Raw genomic sequence first — 20,519 nt, forward strand, 5'->3', positions numbered from 1 at the left:
ATAAGGTTCCCCATGGAAAATTACTCCACAAACTAGAGCGCATTGGTCTTCCTACAAATATTATAACATGGATCCAGGCCTACCTCCGCCATAGACAGCAATTTGTTGAAATAAACAAATGTACTTCCAATATCCGTCAGGTAACTTCTGGTGTACCGCAAGGCAGCGTATTAGGACCACTTTTATTTTTGATCTATATTAATGATATAGTCGACGTAATTCCTGATGATGTCCATGTTAATTTATTTGCGGATGACTGTGTCATTTTTAGAAAAATTGTTTCCAGGAACGACAGCAATTACTTACAGGAATCAGTTAATGCTATCCGTGATTGGTGTGAACTTTGGTGCATGGAAATCAATGTAAACAAAACAGTTTTGCTGCGAGTCACACGGAAAAAAGAACCTAGTGTATTTTCTTATGTACTTAACAACACAATAATATCTGAGGTTGAAAAATACAAGTATTTGGGTCTCACATTCAACAGTAAACTCTCTTGGTCAAACCATATTTCCATTACATGTTCAGCAGCAGTGCGCAAATTTTGGTTCTTGAAAAGGAAACTTAGAAATGCACCTGCAAATACCAAAATGTTAGCATACAACACATTTGTCCGTTCCAAACTGGAGTATGCAGCAGTTGTATGGGATCCTCATACTAAAAAGAATATAATGAATTTAGAGCGTGCTCAAAGGAAGGCTATCAGATTCATCTTTAGTAAATATAAAAGAGAGGATTCTCTGTCTTTAATAATGCTTGCAAATAAAATCAGTACGCTGGAAAACAGGCGGAAGATAAGTCGTCTCCAATTTTTACATAACATTATAAATGGAAAAAGCGCACTTCAGCTGCCTCATTGCGTAAAACCTCTAAGTTCACGCCAGACAAGACACAGACATAACCTTTCACTTACGCCAATATTTTCTAAAACAAAATCCCATATGAATAGTTTCTTTCCGCGTACTATACATGAATGGAATTCTATACCTGTCGATGTATTGCAGTCACAAAACTTTGCAGAAGAGCTGGAAAAACATCTTTCTTCCATAAACTAACTGAAACAAAACCAGTGTTCACAATCTGTTATGTTTTCCTAACTCCTTCACTTTGTGATGCCTTTTTTTTTTCCCCCCAGAAACAGTTCTGTTGTTCTGAGTAAAAATTGCCCGCCTGTTTGTTATTTCACATGTGCCACTCTTCATGTTTTGTTCGTTATTGTGCTGGTGCCAGAGCGTATTCATTGAGTAACAATGCTACACCCAGCATTATTTTTCGTTAGTGTTTATTGTTGTTTTGCATCGTCACACTTTTTACTGTATTGCCCCTCCTGCTAGGGCCAGTTTATTGGCCTGCAGTATCAATAAATAAATAAATAAATGAATAAATAAATAAATAAATAAATAAATAAATGACCCTAGCCTAGTCTCGTCTGTCATAACGCTGCCAGGCATAAGCGACCATGATGTAGTTTTAGCAAAAGTATCCTGTAATGCTATGAAGACCCACCACACCCAACCACGCAAAGTGTCTTTTTATGAAAAAGGGGATTATGCTTCGCTATCACAGGAACTCGACGCATTTTTTCCTGAGTTTCTTTCACATCAGCCATCCCTGAATATTGATTCCTTCTGGAACTTGTTTAAAACTAAAATTCTGTCACTGACGCAGACTTTCATCCCATCCCGCTTGATTTCAGCCAAGCGTCGTGACGATATGCATTGGATGAATAGACAGTTGCGGGCAATGATCAACCGGCGGAAACGGCTCTTTCGCAGATATTGTGATACGCCCGCACTAACTTTGTACTCCGAGATGAAAAAGCAAACTAAGAACTTATCGAAAGAAATCCGTAAAGCGAAAAGGGCATACTTCAGCACACTAGGCCAACAACTAAATACAAACGCAAAGGCAGTCTGGAAATATGTTAAAAATAAGAGAAACAGCAGGGTCTCTGCGCCTGATATACTAGACGCAACTGATTTTGGAAGGGATTCAAAATGTAAAGCGAGAAGTTTCAATCTTTATTTCCAATCGGTGTTTTCCGATCCCATTAATACACATACTGACTTTCAATCTTCCAGCACCCTGACCAGAATGAATGACGTAGAAATTTCTGAACGGGGGATCATGCTTTTATTAGAGAAAATTAAAGTTACATCAGCACCAGGGCCTGACAACATTTCCAATTACGTTTTGAAAAATTGTGCAGCTTCAGTTGCCCCGTATCTCGTTGCATTATTTCAGAAATCGTTAGAGAATTCTTCTTTGCCCCTTGACTGGAGAAGTGCCAATGTCGTTCCGATTCATAAGAGTGGTGATAAAACTAAAACATGTAACTATAGGCCCATATCGCTGACGAGCGTGTCGTGCAAAACACTGGAACATGTCATTTATACTCAGTTAATTAGCCATCTACAAAACAATAGTTTTTTCTGTTCGACACAACATGGATTTAGGTCCGGCTTCTCATGTGAAACACAGCTCGCGGAATTCACACATGACATTTCTGTTTCCTTAAACTCCGCCGGTCAGGTAGATTGTATATTTTTAGATTTTCGAAAAGCGTTCGATTTAGTTGCTCACAACCTATTGTTACAGAAGCTTTCAAAATTAAATATTCCTACCTCACTCTTATCCTGGATTGAGGCGTATCTTGCGGAAAGGAGACAGTGCGTGGTTATCGACGGTGTCAGCTCGGAAAGTGTGGGTGTAACTTCAGGTGTTCCGCAGGGGTCGGTTTTGGGCCCTCTTCTATTTCTCATTTTTATAAATGACCTCACTAGTAACATTTCAAGTATAATGAGACTTTATGCTGATGACTGTTGTATCTACCGTAATATTTCTTCTGAAGCAGATGCAATTTCACTACAGCATGACCTCAACTCTGTATTCTCTTGGTGCAACAACTGGAATATGGCGCTAAACATCTCCAAATGTAATCTGGTCCGGTTTACAAAAAAGAAACAATTCCTCCAAACAGACTATTTCCTTGGTAGCACTGAATTATCCGCAGTTTCAACTTATAAGTACTTGGGAGTCTTTTTTTCTACTGACCTATCATGGAATACACACGTAAATTACATATCTGCTAAAGCCAGTCGCACATTAAACTTTCTCAGACGTAACTTTAAGGACGCTCCCCTTACGCTGAAGGAGATATTATACATGTCTACTGTACGTCCGATACTTGAGTATGCTTCCGCGGTTTGGGACCCGCATACAAAACTGAATATTGAGGAGCTGGAGCGCGTCCAGAAACGGGCTGCTAGGTTTGTGTCCGCCGATTACAATTTCCAAAAAAGTTCTTCTGGTTTGCGCGAGAAGTTGGGATGGCCATTACTTGAAAACAGGCGCAAATATTTGAGACTCTCTTTCTTTTATAATGTGCTTAATAATAAAACTGGAATTCCAAAAGAGAAATACATTAGTGAACCCAGCTACATTTCCGCGCGCACTGACCACCCACTTAAGGTGCGCGAGTACAATTGCCGTATAAACGTATTCAAATATAGTTTTTTCCCACGAACAGTGCATGATTGGAACTGTCTCCCTTCGCGGGTCGCTACCGCTCCTCCTACATCGTTTCTGACCGATTTGCAAAGCCACCTGCCAATATAAGTGCAATAATTCTTGTCCGAGTGTATTATGTTTTAAGCAGTGCTGTATTTTAAAATGTATCTTTTTTTGTGTGTGTGTATGTGTGTGTTTAGGGTATGTTTGCCTTTCTACAATGGTTTTTATTTTGTTTGTCTGTTTGTTTGTTTTTGCTTCCGTGTGCATGGGTTTATTGTATTTTCTGTGTAGACCGCATCATTTGCCTAATTTATTATGTACTAGATGTTTGTTCTTATTTATGATGTTTCCCCCCTACAATAATGCCCCAATGAGGGCGCTGTAGGTACTGTGTATAAATAAATAAATAAATAATACCAAACGCCTTCTTACGCTGTTATGCTGAATCATTAGCTTATTTCTCAACAAAAAATTTCTTTTTATCCTTGTCTTTTTCATTGCCCCCCGACTGGCTAACGGCCAGAGTTGAGCCTGTGCATAAAAAGGGGGACCGCGCGTGTTTAAGCAATTACCGTCCGATTTCTTTGATGAGCACCTGCTGCAAACTAGTCGAACACATTATCGCTAACCACATACTTGAAATATAAACTCTAAATGATGCTTGTCTCCATTTCAATACGGCTTGAGGAAAGGTTTTTTTAACTATCACGCAGTTGGTTACTGCTCTCCATAACTTTAGTTCCGTATTATATAAATCTGGACAACTGGACATAATTTTTTTAGACTTCAGCAAAGCGTTTGATAAAGTTCCCTATAATAAACTTCTTGAAAAACTGAAGTTAATAGGCGTGCCCTTGACATTAGTAAACTGGATTGCTTCCTACCTACAAAATCGAACACAGTTTGTGGATATTGGTGGCATCTCTTCCACGTTACTTCCAGTGACATCTGGCGTGCCCCAAGGAAGTGTACTAGGTCCACTGTTATTTTTGGTTTATGTAAACGACATTATGTGTTCCATTGATAGAAATGTTAAAATCGGTTTATTTGCCGATGACTGCATGCTGTACACCCCAATAAGTTCTGTGGCTGACCAAATATTACTGAATGATGCTTTCCGCGAAATTGTGGCCTGGTGTGACAGATCAGGAATGGCCTTCAATTCTGATAAGACTGTGCTTTTGCGCATGACAAGAAAGAAACGTCCTATCCACTTAAGTTACTCTGCTTGCGGCACCACTATCTCGGAAGTCGAAAAATAAAAATATTTAGGCGTTTTAATATATTCACAGCTTAACTGGAGCGACCATGTTTATTACATCTGTTCATCTGCGTTAAAAAAACTTGGATTTTTGAAACACACGCTCAAAGGAGCACCCAGTCACGTTAAGTTATTAGCCTATAACTCTCTTATTCGGCCCAAACTTGAGTATGCGGCTATAGTGTGGGACCCGTACACCGAAAAAAGATATAGCAAAAATAGAAAACGTGCAAAGGCGGGCTGTGCGCTTCATTTACAATAAATTCAAGAGAACTGATTCCCCATCACCTTTATATAATGGCCTCCAACGAAATTAAAACTCTTCATATAAGACGAAAAATTGCTCGATTAACGTTTGTTCATTCACTCATCTAGGTAAAGTTTGGAATTTCTTCTTTACCTTATGTTACACTTTCAACTACACGAAAAACCCGTCACCAACATACCCATGCCCTAACACCATATTTTTCGAAAACAAACTTGTTTAAATACTCATACTTTCCGCGCACAATAAACGATTGGAATGCACTGCCTGAACAGATTGTCTCAAGTGACAGTTTTGAAAGAAATCTTAGCAATGAATTTTTATATGCAGATTGATGTGCAATGCATTCCTTTGACTTGTTTCGCTTATTTGTGTCATGTGTCAAACCTTTTGTCTATCTAATAACTTTATGGCGTTTGTAAATATGCCTTGTTATCTGCCCTTCCTGCTTGGACCACATGAGGTCTGCAGTATTATCTAAATAAAAAAAATAAATCCAATCCCTATGATGAGACCGTAAAAGCGATGAATGAGCAAAAGCATTTCATGCCATAGCCGCCACTGTGGATCAGTGGTTACGGCGCTCGGCTGCTGACCCGAAATACGCGGGTTCGATCCCGGCCGTGGCGGTCGAATTTCGATGGAGGCGAAATTCTAGACGCCCGTGTCATGTGCGATGTCGGTGCACGTTCAAGAACCCCAGATGGTTGAAATTCCCGGAGCCTTCACTACGGCGTCCCTGATAGCCTGAGCTGCTTTGGGACGTTAAACCACATAAACCCAAAACCATTTCAAGTTACAACACAGCCAAGAAGCAGACAGGCAAGCAGGAACTAGAATAATACGATGGTGGCTGGAGCGAATGCGTGCAGGATGAGAGTTTACGAATCGTGAATAGTTTTTGCAACAAACAGAAGAGCACAAATGGACCTTGGGGAGACTAGATGTTATATCGACGCCGCCGGATGACCTGCATGCTAAAAAGCCGCAGAGTGAATAAAGGAGAAGATTCAGGATCGTGGTTTAGAACATGTATTCAACGAAAAACGACAACGACCACAGCGCAAAGGCAAGGAATGACACCTTCATTAATATAACTGAGAAGTGGGCCTCTCAACTAGAGGCGACTCTACCTAGGCAGCTGCAGGCAAAGTCGCTTAACAAATTCTGCAGCTTTCAAGCCTCTAAGCAACTTATTAATTCATAATTTATACCATATCTTGACATGATTGTGCGCTTTTTCAAGAAATAACTTCAATTAACGACCAAATCCATCTTAACTCCTCTCCTGCTATGATTGACTTTTGAATGGTATGAAACGTGGGACATGAAACTTAACACTGATAAGACCGTCTTTCTTCGCTTCTCTCACAAAAAGCTCCGCTTTCATTTAGCTACAGGCTAGGTTCGTCGCCTTTGCTGGAAGAAACTGAATATAAGCATTTCGGTGTCGCACTTACTAGTACTTTATCATGAAATTTACAAATAGATAACATCTGCTCTTCCGCATTCCGTAAACTATAGTTTTTAACATAAGCTTATAAATTTTCCCCCTAGCGTAAAATTACTTGCTTACATTTCACCAATTAGACCAGAGCTTCAATATGCATGCGTTGTCTGGAACCCGTTTGCAAAACACAATAACACCCGCCTAGAAAAGGTACAGAAAAAAGCTGTAAGGTTTATTTACTGTAAATTTTTCCCGTATGACTCTCCCTCTGAAATAATGCACGTTAACGGTATGCAATGTCCTGACCAACGAAGAAAATATTTGTTTGGAATTTTTTTTGTTGCTTTGGAAGTAAGATCTAGCTATTAACCCTTCATATATGTCGCTTTCATCCCCGAGACATACGCGCCACCTTCATCCTAATTCTGTGACGCCGTATTTTGCGCGAACAGATTTATTCAAGTTCTCATTTTTTCCTCGCACTGTAACAGACTGGAATGATTCTTTATTGCCTTTCGCCACACTTTGATGTTTATTAACTTCGTTATTATTGTTTTGTTGCCGTTTACCCCACTCTTCTTGGGCCTGTACAAGGTTTGCAGTATTGAATAATGAAAGAGAGAAATCAAAATATTTGCTGTAGATACAAGGCCACGTGGCCTACCACCAGGCCTACCACCAGCATCCGCCTCGCACTCGGGAGGTGCTGGGTTCGATCCTTAATGACACCGGGTGCCCACCGGTTTCCTAATGGGCACAAAATTTGTCCCGACCTGGTGCTCAGCTCTTCTAGCGTGAAAATCACCCCGATTCCCAAAGACCAACACAAATCAGCACCTTCTTCCTACCGGCCAATTTCTCTTTTGTGCACTTCAGTAAAATTGCTTGAACACATCATCTGTAAACACTTGACTAACTTTCTCGAGGAGAACCACGTCCTTGATAATCGCCAGCACGGGTTCCGTCGCGGTCTCTCCATAGTAACACAGCTTATTGCAACAGTCCACGATTTAGCGGCAGCACTAGATAGGCATAATCAAGTTGATATTGTTTTTCTTGATTTCGAGAAAGCATTCGATCGTGTGTCTCATCAAAAATTACTGCAGAAGTTAAAACCTATATTGAAACACGAGTGCCTACTCTCATCGATCGAAGCCTATCTTTCGCATAGACGTCAAAGTGTGGTTGTTGATGGTGTCCTCTCTGATACTGTCCCAGTAGAATCCGGTATTCCGCAGGGCTCAGTCTTGGGTCCCCTTTTCTTTCTAGTATTTATTAACGACATAGTTCACAACGTACATGTTAAAATACGGCTTTTCGCAGAGGATTGCATACTTTATCAAGAAATTTCTAGCCCTGAAGATCAACTTCTTTTAAGCGATTACTGTCTGAAGTAGAAAAATGGTGCTCCACGTGGCAAATGACTTTGAATTCCAACAAGACAGTAGCGATGACTGTGACACGTAAAAAGAATCCTTTTAGTTTTACATACCGCTTAGCCAATGAGCCCCTCTTAGTTGTCAACGCTTTTAAATACTTAGGAATTCAGATAGCCTCAGACCTTCGATGGTACGAGCACATATCGTATATAGAGAAAAAAGCTCTAAGACAACTGCACTACTTGAGAAGAACGCTGGCACAATCCACACAAGAAATGAAGCTTTTAGCTTACAAAACATTTGTTCGGCCAATGTTGGAATATGCTACGGCAGTGTGGGATCCCTGGACCGAAAGTAACAAACTTAAAATAGAAAATGTCCAACGCAAAGCTGCTAGATTTATCTTTAATTGTTACAGTTGGAATATTTCCCCAACAGCCCTACTGCAAACCGCAGGACTTGAACACCTGGCCATGCGTCGTCATCGAGAAAAATTAAACTTATTCTACTTGTATTATCACAATAAACTAACAATAGAGGAAGGAATTTTAGTTGAGCACACATCTCGACACCCTACACGCTCTTACCATACTAAGCAAGTTGCCGCGTTTTCATGCAAAACTAATGTATTTAAGTATTCGTTCTTTCCCCATACTATCATTAAGTGGAATGGTTTACCTGCTGATGTTGTCAATTGCGAATCGGTGGATTTATTTTTACAAGCTCTGAAGGATGTATAGGGCTCTTATGTATCCTTGTTTTGGGCCAAGTCCGATGCCTTCGTTTGCTGCCAGGATCGATGTCATTATATGTTCTATGTCTTTGTAATCGATTTTATGTTGTATGTACTGGATTTTGCTCTGTTCGCTATCTTCTTCTTTTGCCATGTACTTGTTATTTTTATCAATATGTTTGTACCCCACTCCTGCCTAAGGCCTGTAACACAGGCCGGCAGTATTTGCTAAATAAATAAATAACTTAATGCTTGAGACATGGGTAATGGACCAAACCGCTGCACTGACAGGCCACTTCCGCCGCGAAGCAACACTAAATCCGCCTCATGCGGCAAAAGCCCACTTGTGTGCCTTTTTGTGGCCTCATTGGCTACTCAGGGGCCCGTGCTTAACATAGAATACAATAACAACGCAGCAGGCGAGCAGATGAAACCATAAATACAATACACAAGAATTATGAATTTATTGCGCGCATAGCTCCAGCAACAAGATGAATCATCATCAGCAGCTGCAGCCCCACAGACAGCAGGGCATAATAGCACTACTTTACTGGCATAAGGCTCCGCAAGGAGTCTGATGTAGCTACAACAGAACGGGGAGCAAAGGCTTCGCTCATTTGCCATTATTTTCCATTCGCTGGTTCCGCGTGGTGGCTAAGTATGTGCGTCAAACAACGTCAAAGGAGACGGCTCTTACATGAATAAGCATCGTATTTCCCGTGTTATCTCGATGACCAAATGCGCCTTTTACATGTGCTGCGCCAAGTGTGGTGCTACGCGGAAAGACAGCATCTGGTCCTGCCCGGCAGAAGTCTTTCTCGGCCGCGGGTGGAAGCCGTCAGACGCCTCCACAATTTATATGTTGCCCTCCCCGCTTTGCCGGATAGTGGACGTGGCCGTCATTCGCTCCGAGAGAGAGGACGTCGCGTTAGTCGCATGAAGCAGCTCGGGGTACCCTGTTGGCATCGCCCTAAGGAAGGAGAGGCAGGCCATTCGCCTCGAACGTCTCGGCGGTGCGTCGGCGACAAGTTAAGACGCTCAAAGAGATGCTCAGCGTACAGCAGCCGCCCGCCGGCGACGCCTACCACACTGCTGGATTGCGACTGAGTTTCTAGTGAGACTCCGACTTTGCGTGCGCAGTTTGCGATTTAGTTTGGACTTGTATGCTGTTATTGGCAAACAAGTTCATGCGCTACACCCGCATCCCCCATCAACCCAGTGGATTAACCACCGTTAATTCTGAAGTGAACTGACGCCTGCACTCGGGAATGCCAGCGAGGCAAAAAGCCAACTTTATTGCGGTGGACGTTTCTTATAGCCCGGTTTAGGGAAAGGAAATCCAAAGAAGGGATAGCGATAGTGGCCGAGAGCCCCGGCGTACTGACGTCACAACAATCTTCTTTCCCCTAGGAGGAGAACCGCTGTGGTGGCCTTCTGATTCGCGTAGACCTCCGTAGTAGCGGTGTGGAATTCAGGGACGGTAGGTGTGTAGACGCAGGCCTAGTTTCGGAAGGTGGGCACAGAATTTCACCTGATCCAAGTGAGGTCTCCCCAGCAGCAGAATCTGCTGTTAGCATCCGGGCTCCTTCCCGTACAGTGGCTGGAGTCCAGGGCTCTACTTGCCCAATGTTGCGCACCCACATTGCATCGTCCTTCTGCAAGAAGCCGGGTACATGATTGCGGCTGCTGTGACGTTCAATGGTGGCGAGGGGTATCACGGCGTTGTCTAATCTGGAACGCGGCTGTAATTCACACAGACGCATTGCCGGTGTATCTCCGCAGGCCAACGGGGACCTTCGAAAAGCATGAGAATTCTTGCGAAACGCGTTTGCACCGAACCTTGCCGGTTCTTCTTCAGACCTTGCTTTACGGTCCGCACAGCTCATTCTGCCAGACCGTTTGACTGCGGGTGATACCGTGCTGTGCGCAAATGCAACACGTTATTCATTCGCAGGAAATCGGCCAACTCTTTTCCTTTGAACTGAGGGCCTTTAACGGGCACGATGGTTTCGGGTATGTCAAAGGTGCTAAACATGCTAAAAGGTGCTAAACGTGCTAAAAGGCGCAACGCCTCTATGGTTGAGCATGCAGTGGCGCTTTTCATCGGCACGACCACATCCACTTAGTATGAGCATCTACAGCTATCAACAATATGCACCCTTCAAGAGGACCGGCAAAGTCAATGTGCACTCTCGGCAAACGTCGACCCGTTTCCGGCCAGGGCACCGACTCCTGTCTCGGCGGCATAGGAGCCGCTTGCACGCAAATGTCAACTTTTTACGAGCCGCTCTATGTTCCTATCAATCTGCGGGTACCAAAACAGTGAACGCGCTAACGCTTTCATTGCACCGATTCCCTGATGCGTGCAGTGCAAAGGGTGTAGCGCCGCCATGTTGCCTTCAAATAAATCAGTTGTGAGTGGCGCTCCGTCCCGTCTTTCTGCCTTGTGTTGTGTCTGTTTTCGCGCCTGTAACCAAAAAGATGTACAGTTACCAACTTGCCCAGCAAGACGTTCTTTCAAGCATCGCCGCTGTTGCCTCGGTGAGCACTACCACGCGGTGGTCCTAGTACACGAGCCCGTGACTGACAGTCAACTCGTCTCTTCTGTTATAGTAGGCTTTGAAAGGTACGACTTCTCTTGTCAGGTGCTGCGGCCACCCTTCCAGCGCCTGTTCAGGAGTAAAACGAGTCAAAAGACGGAACACAGCGAAGAGACGAGGCACACACACGACGACTGGTGTGTGTTACGACTGTGTTTCGTCTTTTGACTGGTTTTACTCTCAACATTTACCAACTGACCCAGATTTCAACACTTTTCCGGCACCCATTTCCGCACTTCAGTTAACTCCTTGTCTTTGGAGTCTAGGTTGCAAGCTGTTTGGCCGAAATTACCCCATCGTTGAGGCCGTCCCAAGAAGAACGTTCTCAAAATCGTCGACGTATTCTGCGTCTTCGGGCACTGTCGAAGCGGTTACCGGAAGCCGGCTAAGCGCGTCGGCTGGAATGTTCGCCTTGCCCTTCGTGTGCCGAATCTCATAGTTTTAGGCGCTCAAGATCAAGACCCAGCGCTGAATCTGGCCCGCAGCCTGTCAGGATGGAAGTGACCTACGGGGGGGGGCTTGTGGTCTGTTAGCAACGTGAAAACTCTGCCGAGCAGACAGACTCGAAATTTGAGCTCACCAAACAAGAAAGCGAGGGCTTCCCGCTCCAACTCTGAATAGTTTCGCTCAGCTTGGGTGATTATGCGGGAGCGGAAGCGAATCGGGCGTAACGCCCCCTGGCCCATGTTATGCGACAGGACCGCACTGATTCCAACTGGCGATAAGTCACACTCGAGTATCAGTGGCTTGTCACCGTTAAAATGGGCTAGCTATTTATCTCATTTGAGCCTCGCCTTCACCTCGTCAAATGCCCCCTGCTGCTGGTGGCCCCATTCCCATTTGACATTTGTGCGTATAAGCTCGTCCAGAGGCGCCATCAATGTGGACGCGTTCTTGAGAAGCTTGTAATTAGTTACCAATCCTAAGAATGACCGCAGTTCAGCTGCGGTTTGCGGTTCGCGGACCTTGAGGACAGCATCAATGTGTTCTGTCTTAGGCTGCACCCCATGCGCGCTAATTCGGTGACCCAGGAAGTCAACTTCAGGCTGCCAAAATTTGGACTTGTCTTAGTGTAGACGCATGCCCGCTTCTTGTAACCGCTGCAGAACTTTGCGGTATAGGCCAAGGTGGGAGCGCTTGCACCTATCCTTGAAGCCCCTACAATTCAACTGCATCATTTCGAAGGGTTCGTTATCTTTCCTTCCTTCGTGCTTAGCCTGTTGAGCATTATTGTCGGGATGTCAGTGTCTGCGGACCCACGGGGAGAGCGAGTGTGCTGTTGCAGTTCCTGTGCCTCCGACTATTTTGCATGTTCTTCCCCATCTATAGTGCGGTGGCATTTGCTTGGGCGACCCGCCTCGCGGAGGGCACCGGCACATCTAAGCAGGCGCGGGTTCGTAGTGAGCCACGTCTTGATGTGTTGGGTTACTTGTTGCGTGACCGTAGCTATGATGTATTGCACTTGCATTGCGTAGCAGCCTACACCGCCTGATTGATTGTTAGGGAGCTGTTTGGTATGATTGACCATCTGTTGTTACGTTTTGAATTTCCAGTTTTCTAGGCTAACACCAGTGTCCCGCATGAGACGCTTGACCCGACGCCACTGACACCGAGTCAAGCTCGTGTTTCATGCTACCAGTCACTGGAGAGAGCTCGGCTGTCCCGTCATTTTGGAGCGCAGTAATTTTTCGTGCCAGGACCGCGTTTTGTTTCCTGAGAGACTCCAAATCTCTGCATAGCAATTAGCTTCGGAAGGGGCAGGGGAGGGGGTGGAGGACTGCGAGGCGACTTCAGGCCAGGTGCTCAGGTTATGTTGAGGGTGTCCGTTCAGCGGAGGGAAGTCCCAGCCCTGTAGATCGGGGATCTCCACCTGTTCCCCGCACTGCACAGTATTGTTGGGGTTGTTATCCCTGGGTCTGACGTTCTTGTGGCCCTGGCCCTCGGTTAGTCGTCTTCTTAGGAGGAGCTTGTCCTTTGCCTTGCTCCGTCTTCTGTTGGCGCTGTTGCTGCTGCTGCTGTTGTCGTATTCTAAGATGTGAACCTTGCTATTGAAGCTTGCGAAACTTGCCCACACACCGGGCAGACCCGGTGAGGCGCTCCTCGCCACAGATGAGGCAAGTCGGTGAGAACTCATGTTCTTCGAGGCCTGTGAAATTACTGCCTACTTGCTGTCCACAGAGTCCTCATCGTCCATCTTCAGGTTAAGAATCCACCCGGGGCCCAACAGTACCGCACCGGTAGTCTTCGTTCATTGGTACACTGGAATGCAGTCGTAACTGTATTGGATGTAGCGAGGCAGCCGTCGCCCCACGAAGGCCACCACCGCTACACTGGAATGTCCCAGTTGCCGCACAAAGGCAATCTCGCATTCGCGCCACATGAGTGGGTCGGAGTCAAACCGAGGTCCTGTCGTCCCGCATCGGAATGGTACCCTTGCAGCACTTGCCGTTGAGTTTCACGTGTCCGCGAAAATGATAGGCTTTCTCTCCCACCAACGTCTCAAAGTCCTTGATCCGCTTGCCAGCAACTTGCACGTTTTGAGCTCCGCAGACGATGATGTTCTGCTCCCACGCGGGACAAAACGTTGAAGTCGACCGTGCTGCCGCTCACGACGCCGTGTTTAAGACCGCATTACGACGTGAACCAGGATTATGATGTCCTCCGAGTGCAGGCGTCTGACTGGGTCGACGTTGCGCATGCTTGTTCTTACACCGAACAGGTCTCCCTCCGGCCGGGATTCCCGGCCCACGGTGGACATTTTGCATTGGTGCCTGCGTTGCCGGAGTCCAACCAGAGAGAAGTCGAACTTTTGGTGGGCGCGGAGTCTCCGTCTTGTCCTGAGATGTCAATTTCTGACCACTGCATCGTTGCAGGGTCGTAGTCGTTGATCTTGGTCGACGGCATGGTCATTTTAGCCATGGCGAAGCCGCTAATTGGCCCCACATTCGATCGCTTCATGTTCGCTTGGCGTTTTATTTCCCGGTGACACTATTGTTTTCGCTATCACAGCACGTAAGCAGTTTTAAGTGCCCTCTGAATTTTCTTTCCATACTACCACAACTATTCTTAATACAAAACATGAGGCGTACGTTGGCACTAAAGATCCTTTAGCGCGGCTGACCGATATCATCATCATCATCATCATCATCACCAGCCTGACTACACCCACTGCAGGGCAAAGGACTCCCCCATGTCTCTCCAATTAACCCTGACCTTTGCCAGCTGCGCCCACCCACAGCAAACGAAATCGCTGCAGCCTTGACTCGACGACCCCGCAGCAGCGGCAGGCCGATATGTTGGCGGCGGCAACTCGCACTGTCATGTGTGCCACTGGCTGACCCAGCCGAGAAGCCACCGCCAACATATCGGTCTGCCGCTGCTGTGGGGCCGTCGAGTCATGGCTGCAGGCCATTTTGTTTGCTCAAACTACGCTTGAGAGCAGCACGATCGTGCCGCGCAAGTGCGTTAGTCACGTGGGTTATTTTGTATTTCGCGGACCCTCTTTGCAGCTGGGAAAAAAGCCGCACGTGAGGAATTCCTTGCGGTAAATGATGGAATGGCGGTTTATGAAGGTGCTCGACAACCCTTCTAATGCAATTTGTTATGTAAATTCAATATTTATTAATTTAAATTATTAAATTTTGGTAATCTATTAAATTATTGGGATACAAAAAATTGCCTATGGTGCGCAAGGTGGCTGTCAGCGATATGCAACTGGTTTCACTCGCCTGCCTCTAATAATTTATTTTATAACCCTTAGCTCAAGTCACCCGGTATATCTTCCAGTATTTTGACATTATGCTCTTCTGTCCCCTGATTCCGTAATGTCTGTACGACTGCTGAGGTTTCAACTGACTCAAATGCTTTCTAGTAGTCAATGAAGGCTATATATAGGGGCTGGTTATCTGGTTATATTCTGCGCATTTCTCTTCCTGATTGATAGTGTGAATATGATCTATTGTGTACAATCCTTTACAAAAGCCTGCTTGATCATTTGGTTGGTTAAAGTCTAAGGTCTCTCTGACTCTATTAGCGATTACCTTTGTAAATACCTTGTACGCAGCGGACAGTAAGCTTATCGTCCTGTAATTTTTCAAGTCCTTCAAAGCCTCTGGTCCGGTCGAGGTCATAGGGCATTGCGTATTCATGGTGGCTAGTTTTTCTAGTGAATTATCCCCTCCATCCTTCAACAGATCTGCTGTTACCTGATCCTCACCAGCTGCTTTTCTTCTTTGCATTGCTCCTAAGGCTTTCTTTACTTTCTCTTTTGTTACTGACGGGATGACGCATTGCTGCGTGCTACTCTCTATCATTAACATTCAGATTACATTGGCTACTGTATGTATTTGTGTGGAGCTCTCTCGGCTACTTTAACTATCTTATCCATATTGCTAATGGCATTTCTCTCCTTGTTTCTTAATGTGTACATCTGGTTTCTACGTATGCGTAGTTTCCTCTTCACCGCTTTTATGCCACCTCCGTTCTTCAGGGCATGCTCGAATCTCTCGATATTAATCTTTCTTACGCCGGCTGCGTTGCGCTTATTAACCTCCATAGCTCTGCAAGTTCTATTCTGTCTCTAGGGTTAGCTTGCCGGTATCTGTCGAAGCACCCTACCACCTACTTCTGCTGCGCACTTCGTAATAATAGCTGTCAGATTATCTTTAATTGTATGAACATTATTATCGTCTTCCTCAGATAAAGCTGAATATCTGTTTTGCAGCGATATTCTGAATTCCTCTTTTTCTCTCTTATCGCTAACTCGTTAATGGACTTCCTCTTCACTAGCTTCTTCCGTTCACTCCTCAAGTCTAAGCTAATTCAAGACGTTACCATTCTGTGGCCGCTACAACGCACCTTTCCGAGGACGTCCACATCATGAACGTTGCCAGGTTGAGCGCTTAGTATGAAGCGTATTTCATATTTAGTCTCGCCGTTGGGGCTCTACCACGTCCACTTCCTGTTCTCTCGTTTGCGGAGGAAGGTATTCGTGATCCTAAATTATTTCTATCTGCCAACTGTACTAATATCCTTCTCCTGCTATTCCTATAGCCTATCCCATAGTCGCGTACCGCCTGGTCGCCAGCCTGCTTCTTGCCCACCTTCGCTTTGAAGTCGCCCAGCAGTAGAGTGTACTGTAATTTTACTTTGTTCATTGCCGATTCCGCGTCTTCATAGAAGCTTTCAACGGTCTGGTCATCATGGCTGTATGTAGGCGCGTAGGCCTGCACCACCTTCAGCTTGTACGTCTTACTGGACCGAATTACGATAGCTGCCATCCTCTCGTTAATAATATACAGCTCCTCTGCATTGCCAGCTATGTCCTCATTAATGAGGCGTCCCACACCTAGTTCTAATCCGCTAACCCACTAATCCGCGATAGCGCAGAATGTGCCCGTCCTTCAGTACTGTATACTAAGAAGGATTGGGCAAGTTGGCCAGACAAGCCAAGGGGAATAATGGCGCAGCATCAACTGACAAGGACAGCAGGAGAGCACACACACGCTCTCCTGCTGTCCTTGTCACTTGATGCTGCGCCATTATCCCCTTTAGTACTGTGTAGACGCCGCACCTGTCCTCCTAACTTCACTAATCCCTATGACATCCCATTTAACGCCCGCCAGTTCCTCGAACAGGCTAGCCTAACTGGATAACGTTCTAGCGTTAAACGTTGCCAGGTGAAATTCCAATGGCGGCCAGTTCGGAGCCAGAGATTCTTTGCACCCTCCGCTGCGTCACAGGTCTGACCGCCGCCTTGGTCAGTTGCTCTGCAGCCGCTGGAGAAGGAGGGCCGAAGGTTAATTGGTTTGTTCATAGAAGGTTGTGGCCAAGTACTACCCCAGGGTGCCCAAATCCTGTTCTGGTGAGGGAGTGCGTTGTGGGTTCTTGTCACCGAGATCAGGCTGCACCCCAGGCCTGTTTATGCATTTCCATCAGCACGCGGGGTTTTTTTCTTTTTTTTTTCAAACCCGGTGGAGAATTGTGTGGCACTGGGATCCGAACCCCGGTCCTCTTGCACGCGAGGTGGACGTTCTACCTCTAAGCCATCGCTGCACTATTTGACTGATATCATACAATAGTAAACTGAATGTACACACGGTGAGCACCACACCACTTACCCGTGTTACATCATTCATAACGAACGGAGCAGAATCTCTCAAGTTGTGTCACTGGAAATGAAATTGGCCGGCTTTATTTTCATGAGGTGAGACCGCATTATGGGAGAAGGGTCGCGGGTCCAGCGTCAGGTCTGCCATACTGAGCCGAGAGGGAGGCCCACATAAATGAAGCTGCTGCTCAGTACATTTACGATGCAGGCGTTAAACCGATCGTAGCAACGCACAGAGTTGCGGTTCCTTGCATAGGCTTTGAGACGAACAACTCAGGCGAATTTTGTAAGCTTCCTATACCACACTGTCAGCCTCTTCTTGGAGGTTTTCTTCTATTGCGCATTCGTTACCCGTGGTGGTCTACAGTGTCGTGTCATCCGAGTAGACCGAGTGTTCCACATCGGTTAGTTGTGCTAGTTCCGTGGCTAAAGGAATGAGTGTAATGTTGAACAGGAGCGGTGATAACACCGCTCCTTGTAGGGTCGCACAGTACACAGGCCTCTAGAATTTCGTCTCCATCGAAATTCATCCGTCACGGCCGGGATCTAACCCGCGTCTTTCGTGTCAGCAGCCGAGCGCCATATCCACTGACCAACGCGGCGGCCAATACGAAAGATGGAAATACTTGGGCGCAAACTAAACGAGGCACAAAAAAAAAAGAAGACAGAGAACACGCGCTACCTCGTTTAGTTTGCGCCCACGTATTTCCATCGTTAACAGCCTCCAGCTAGTCCAACGTTCCATCTTATTCAATACGAAAGACTTTCCTCCACACAGACAGGTAGATAAGTGTTACAAAATACCAACGTAGGCTATCAGAACAAACATCGCCTCTATCGAAACATTCCTAATCGCATAAACATCTACAGGTATAACCTTTACCTTTACCTAAAGCAGTCCAAAAGCACTTCTCAACCCAACGTAGTGAGCGTTTATGCGGCAGAATACTCTGACCACAGTGCTTTTTCTACCGCGTTAGTCAATCGCACAGGACTGACCACCTGAATTAGAAATACGATTCACCCGTCAGATGCAGAAGCTGTCACAGATGTGGCTGTTGCTGCAAGAAAGTGCAAAGTTATACGCGACTCTAAAACGACAACACGGAGCTTCACAAAAGGCTCTCTAGAGAATACAGAATTTAAAATTTCATGCTCATTACCTCGACCAAATCTAGGCCAATTACACAGGTATGAGTTGCAGCTCACTCCGGCAGTGAGGGAAACAAAAAAGCGACCATGCAATATGCCCAAGAATTCATCGCTCGGGCGGTCGACGATTCGATTCTCTGATCGGCTATAGAGAGAATGGTCTTCTACCTCAAAATTACTCTTGAACGCATTAATTCGCCCGCACGAACTCAGACCAGACTGCATTAAGTGTGGGGCATCAAAAGCCGCTCTCCATCACATTCTTTTTGAATGCCCCGCAGACTAACCCCCGGAGCATATGCGAATCTCCAACCTAAAGCAGTGGGAGATGCGTTGTCCAGCTCGCACCGGGAGGCACAACTCCGTGTGAGGGCGGAAGGGGTCGTCGCTCCAAGGCTGTGAAACCCCCTGGCACTTCCGATGAATAAAGTTGTTCTGCTGCTATGAACGCGCGCCTCCGGAGTGTGGAGGCAGGGACGCTGGAAGTAGATCCCTGGTTGAAGCCTCTTTGGACGTTTTCGGGGAACGAGAGTAACGCACTTACTTTCAAAGCCATTCATACCCGGTCGCTCACATCTAAACTCTTGACAAGTGCGGGGATGGTTGTAGCGCAATTACTTGAAAGTGGGCAACGAAGAAAGAATAAAGAAGCAGCGCGAGGAAACAGGTGTCGCTGCTTTGCGCGCAGGGTTCATGGCCTGGTGCGACGCCGCGGCCACCTGCTGATGAACGGCGTGCTGGGCATGACCTACTGGGACATGAAGGCTGGCAAGTTCAACTGCGTCACCCTGACCAAGGAGAGCGTGGAGAAGGCGCTGCGTGACGCGGGGTTCATGGACCTCGAGTGGACCGTCGTGGACCGCGAGTACTTCCACTCGGTCAGCGACTATACCAAGTCCTTCCTTGTGCTCGCTCGCAAGCCCTGATGATGGCCCCCAATAAAGATCGGCCCCGCGGCCTCTGACCTGCATCTCTGTCTTGGCTGCGCAAGACGAATGTCATTCAAGATCAGTTGTTAGATGTTGTTGTCCTCAGTGGGAGTGGCACATACCCACAGTAGTAAGTTCTGCGCCAAGCCTGTGTATTCGTCTCGTCCTCGTCTTTTGCGCTCTAATCATAATAGTGGGGATGTCATATAGGGCTTAGTGAGGTTCGGAGGACAGATGGGGCGTTTACAATATTAAGAGGTGGGCACTTACTGCGCTATCGGGGATTAGCGGACAGAAAAGATCTAAGTGTGGGATTCCTCGGCAATCAGGATAGAGCTGGCAGCAAAGAGACACATATCTCTTGTTCTGTCCCGTCGTTCTGCGCTGTTCCATCACAAAGGAATTACCAACATTACCAAGTGGTCGTCCTGGCAACACAGAACAGTCCTATAGTATTAAGGAGAGGGTGGCAGCTATCATGATTGGCCTAAAGAAGTACAAGCTGAAGGTCGTGCAGAACTACGCGCCTACATCCAGCAATGATGAGCAGATCGCTGAAAGCTTCTGTGAAGACGTGAAATTGGTACTGAACAAAGCAAACTCTCAGTACAGGTTAGTGATGGCCCACTTCAATGCGTAGACCAGGTGGCAGGTGGCTACGGCGTTGGCTCCAGGAACAGCAGGGGAGAGTTATTAGTAAAGTTCGCAGAGAAAACAATATACGAACCACGAATACCTTCTTTCGGAAACGTGAGAACAGGAAGTGGACGTCGAATAACCCATACACGAAATGCAGGGTAGAGCTTTGTAACAGATCCGATCTTAATGCTCAAACAATTAACGATAATTTCTCAAAGGAGTGCGCAATAAAGTAGGCGGCAGGATTGTTCTACAGGATACCGGCAAGCTATTTCAGGAGATCTGATAAAACGCCAAATCATGATAGCGTCTCACCGAACCGATAGAAAAGAACAAGCACAGCTATCAATCGTAATCATTACGCGGAAAGGTAGCCAGCATAAGGAAGTTTTTTATGGAGAGAATCGAGCTTACTCTAAGGAACGGAGGTAACCTAAAACGGTGAAGAGGAAACTAGGCATACATAAAAACCAGATATAGTTGAGGGTT

General features: G+C 46.0%; 1 protein-coding gene across 2 annotated transcripts in view; it reads left to right on the top strand.

The window, feature by feature from the left end:
* The window catches only part of LOC144124453 (indolethylamine N-methyltransferase-like), a 245,642-nt gene extending 226,210 nt beyond the window's left edge, over positions 1-19,432 (top strand). For both annotated transcript variants that reach the window (XM_077657127.1, XM_077657128.1), the window contains one exon: positions 19,151-19,432. In XM_077657127.1, coding sequence (XP_077513253.1) covers positions 19,151-19,388 — 238 coding nt within the window. In that variant the 3' untranslated portion in view covers positions 19,389-19,432. The remainder of the gene's footprint in view (positions 1-19,150) is intronic.
* The last annotated feature ends 1,087 nt before the right edge of the window (positions 19,433-20,519 follow it).

The sequence above is a fragment of the Amblyomma americanum genome, chromosome 3 (assembly GCF_052857255.1).
Source record: "Amblyomma americanum isolate KBUSLIRL-KWMA chromosome 3, ASM5285725v1, whole genome shotgun sequence".
Lineage (NCBI taxonomy): Eukaryota > Metazoa > Arthropoda > Arachnida > Ixodida > Ixodidae > Amblyomma > Amblyomma americanum.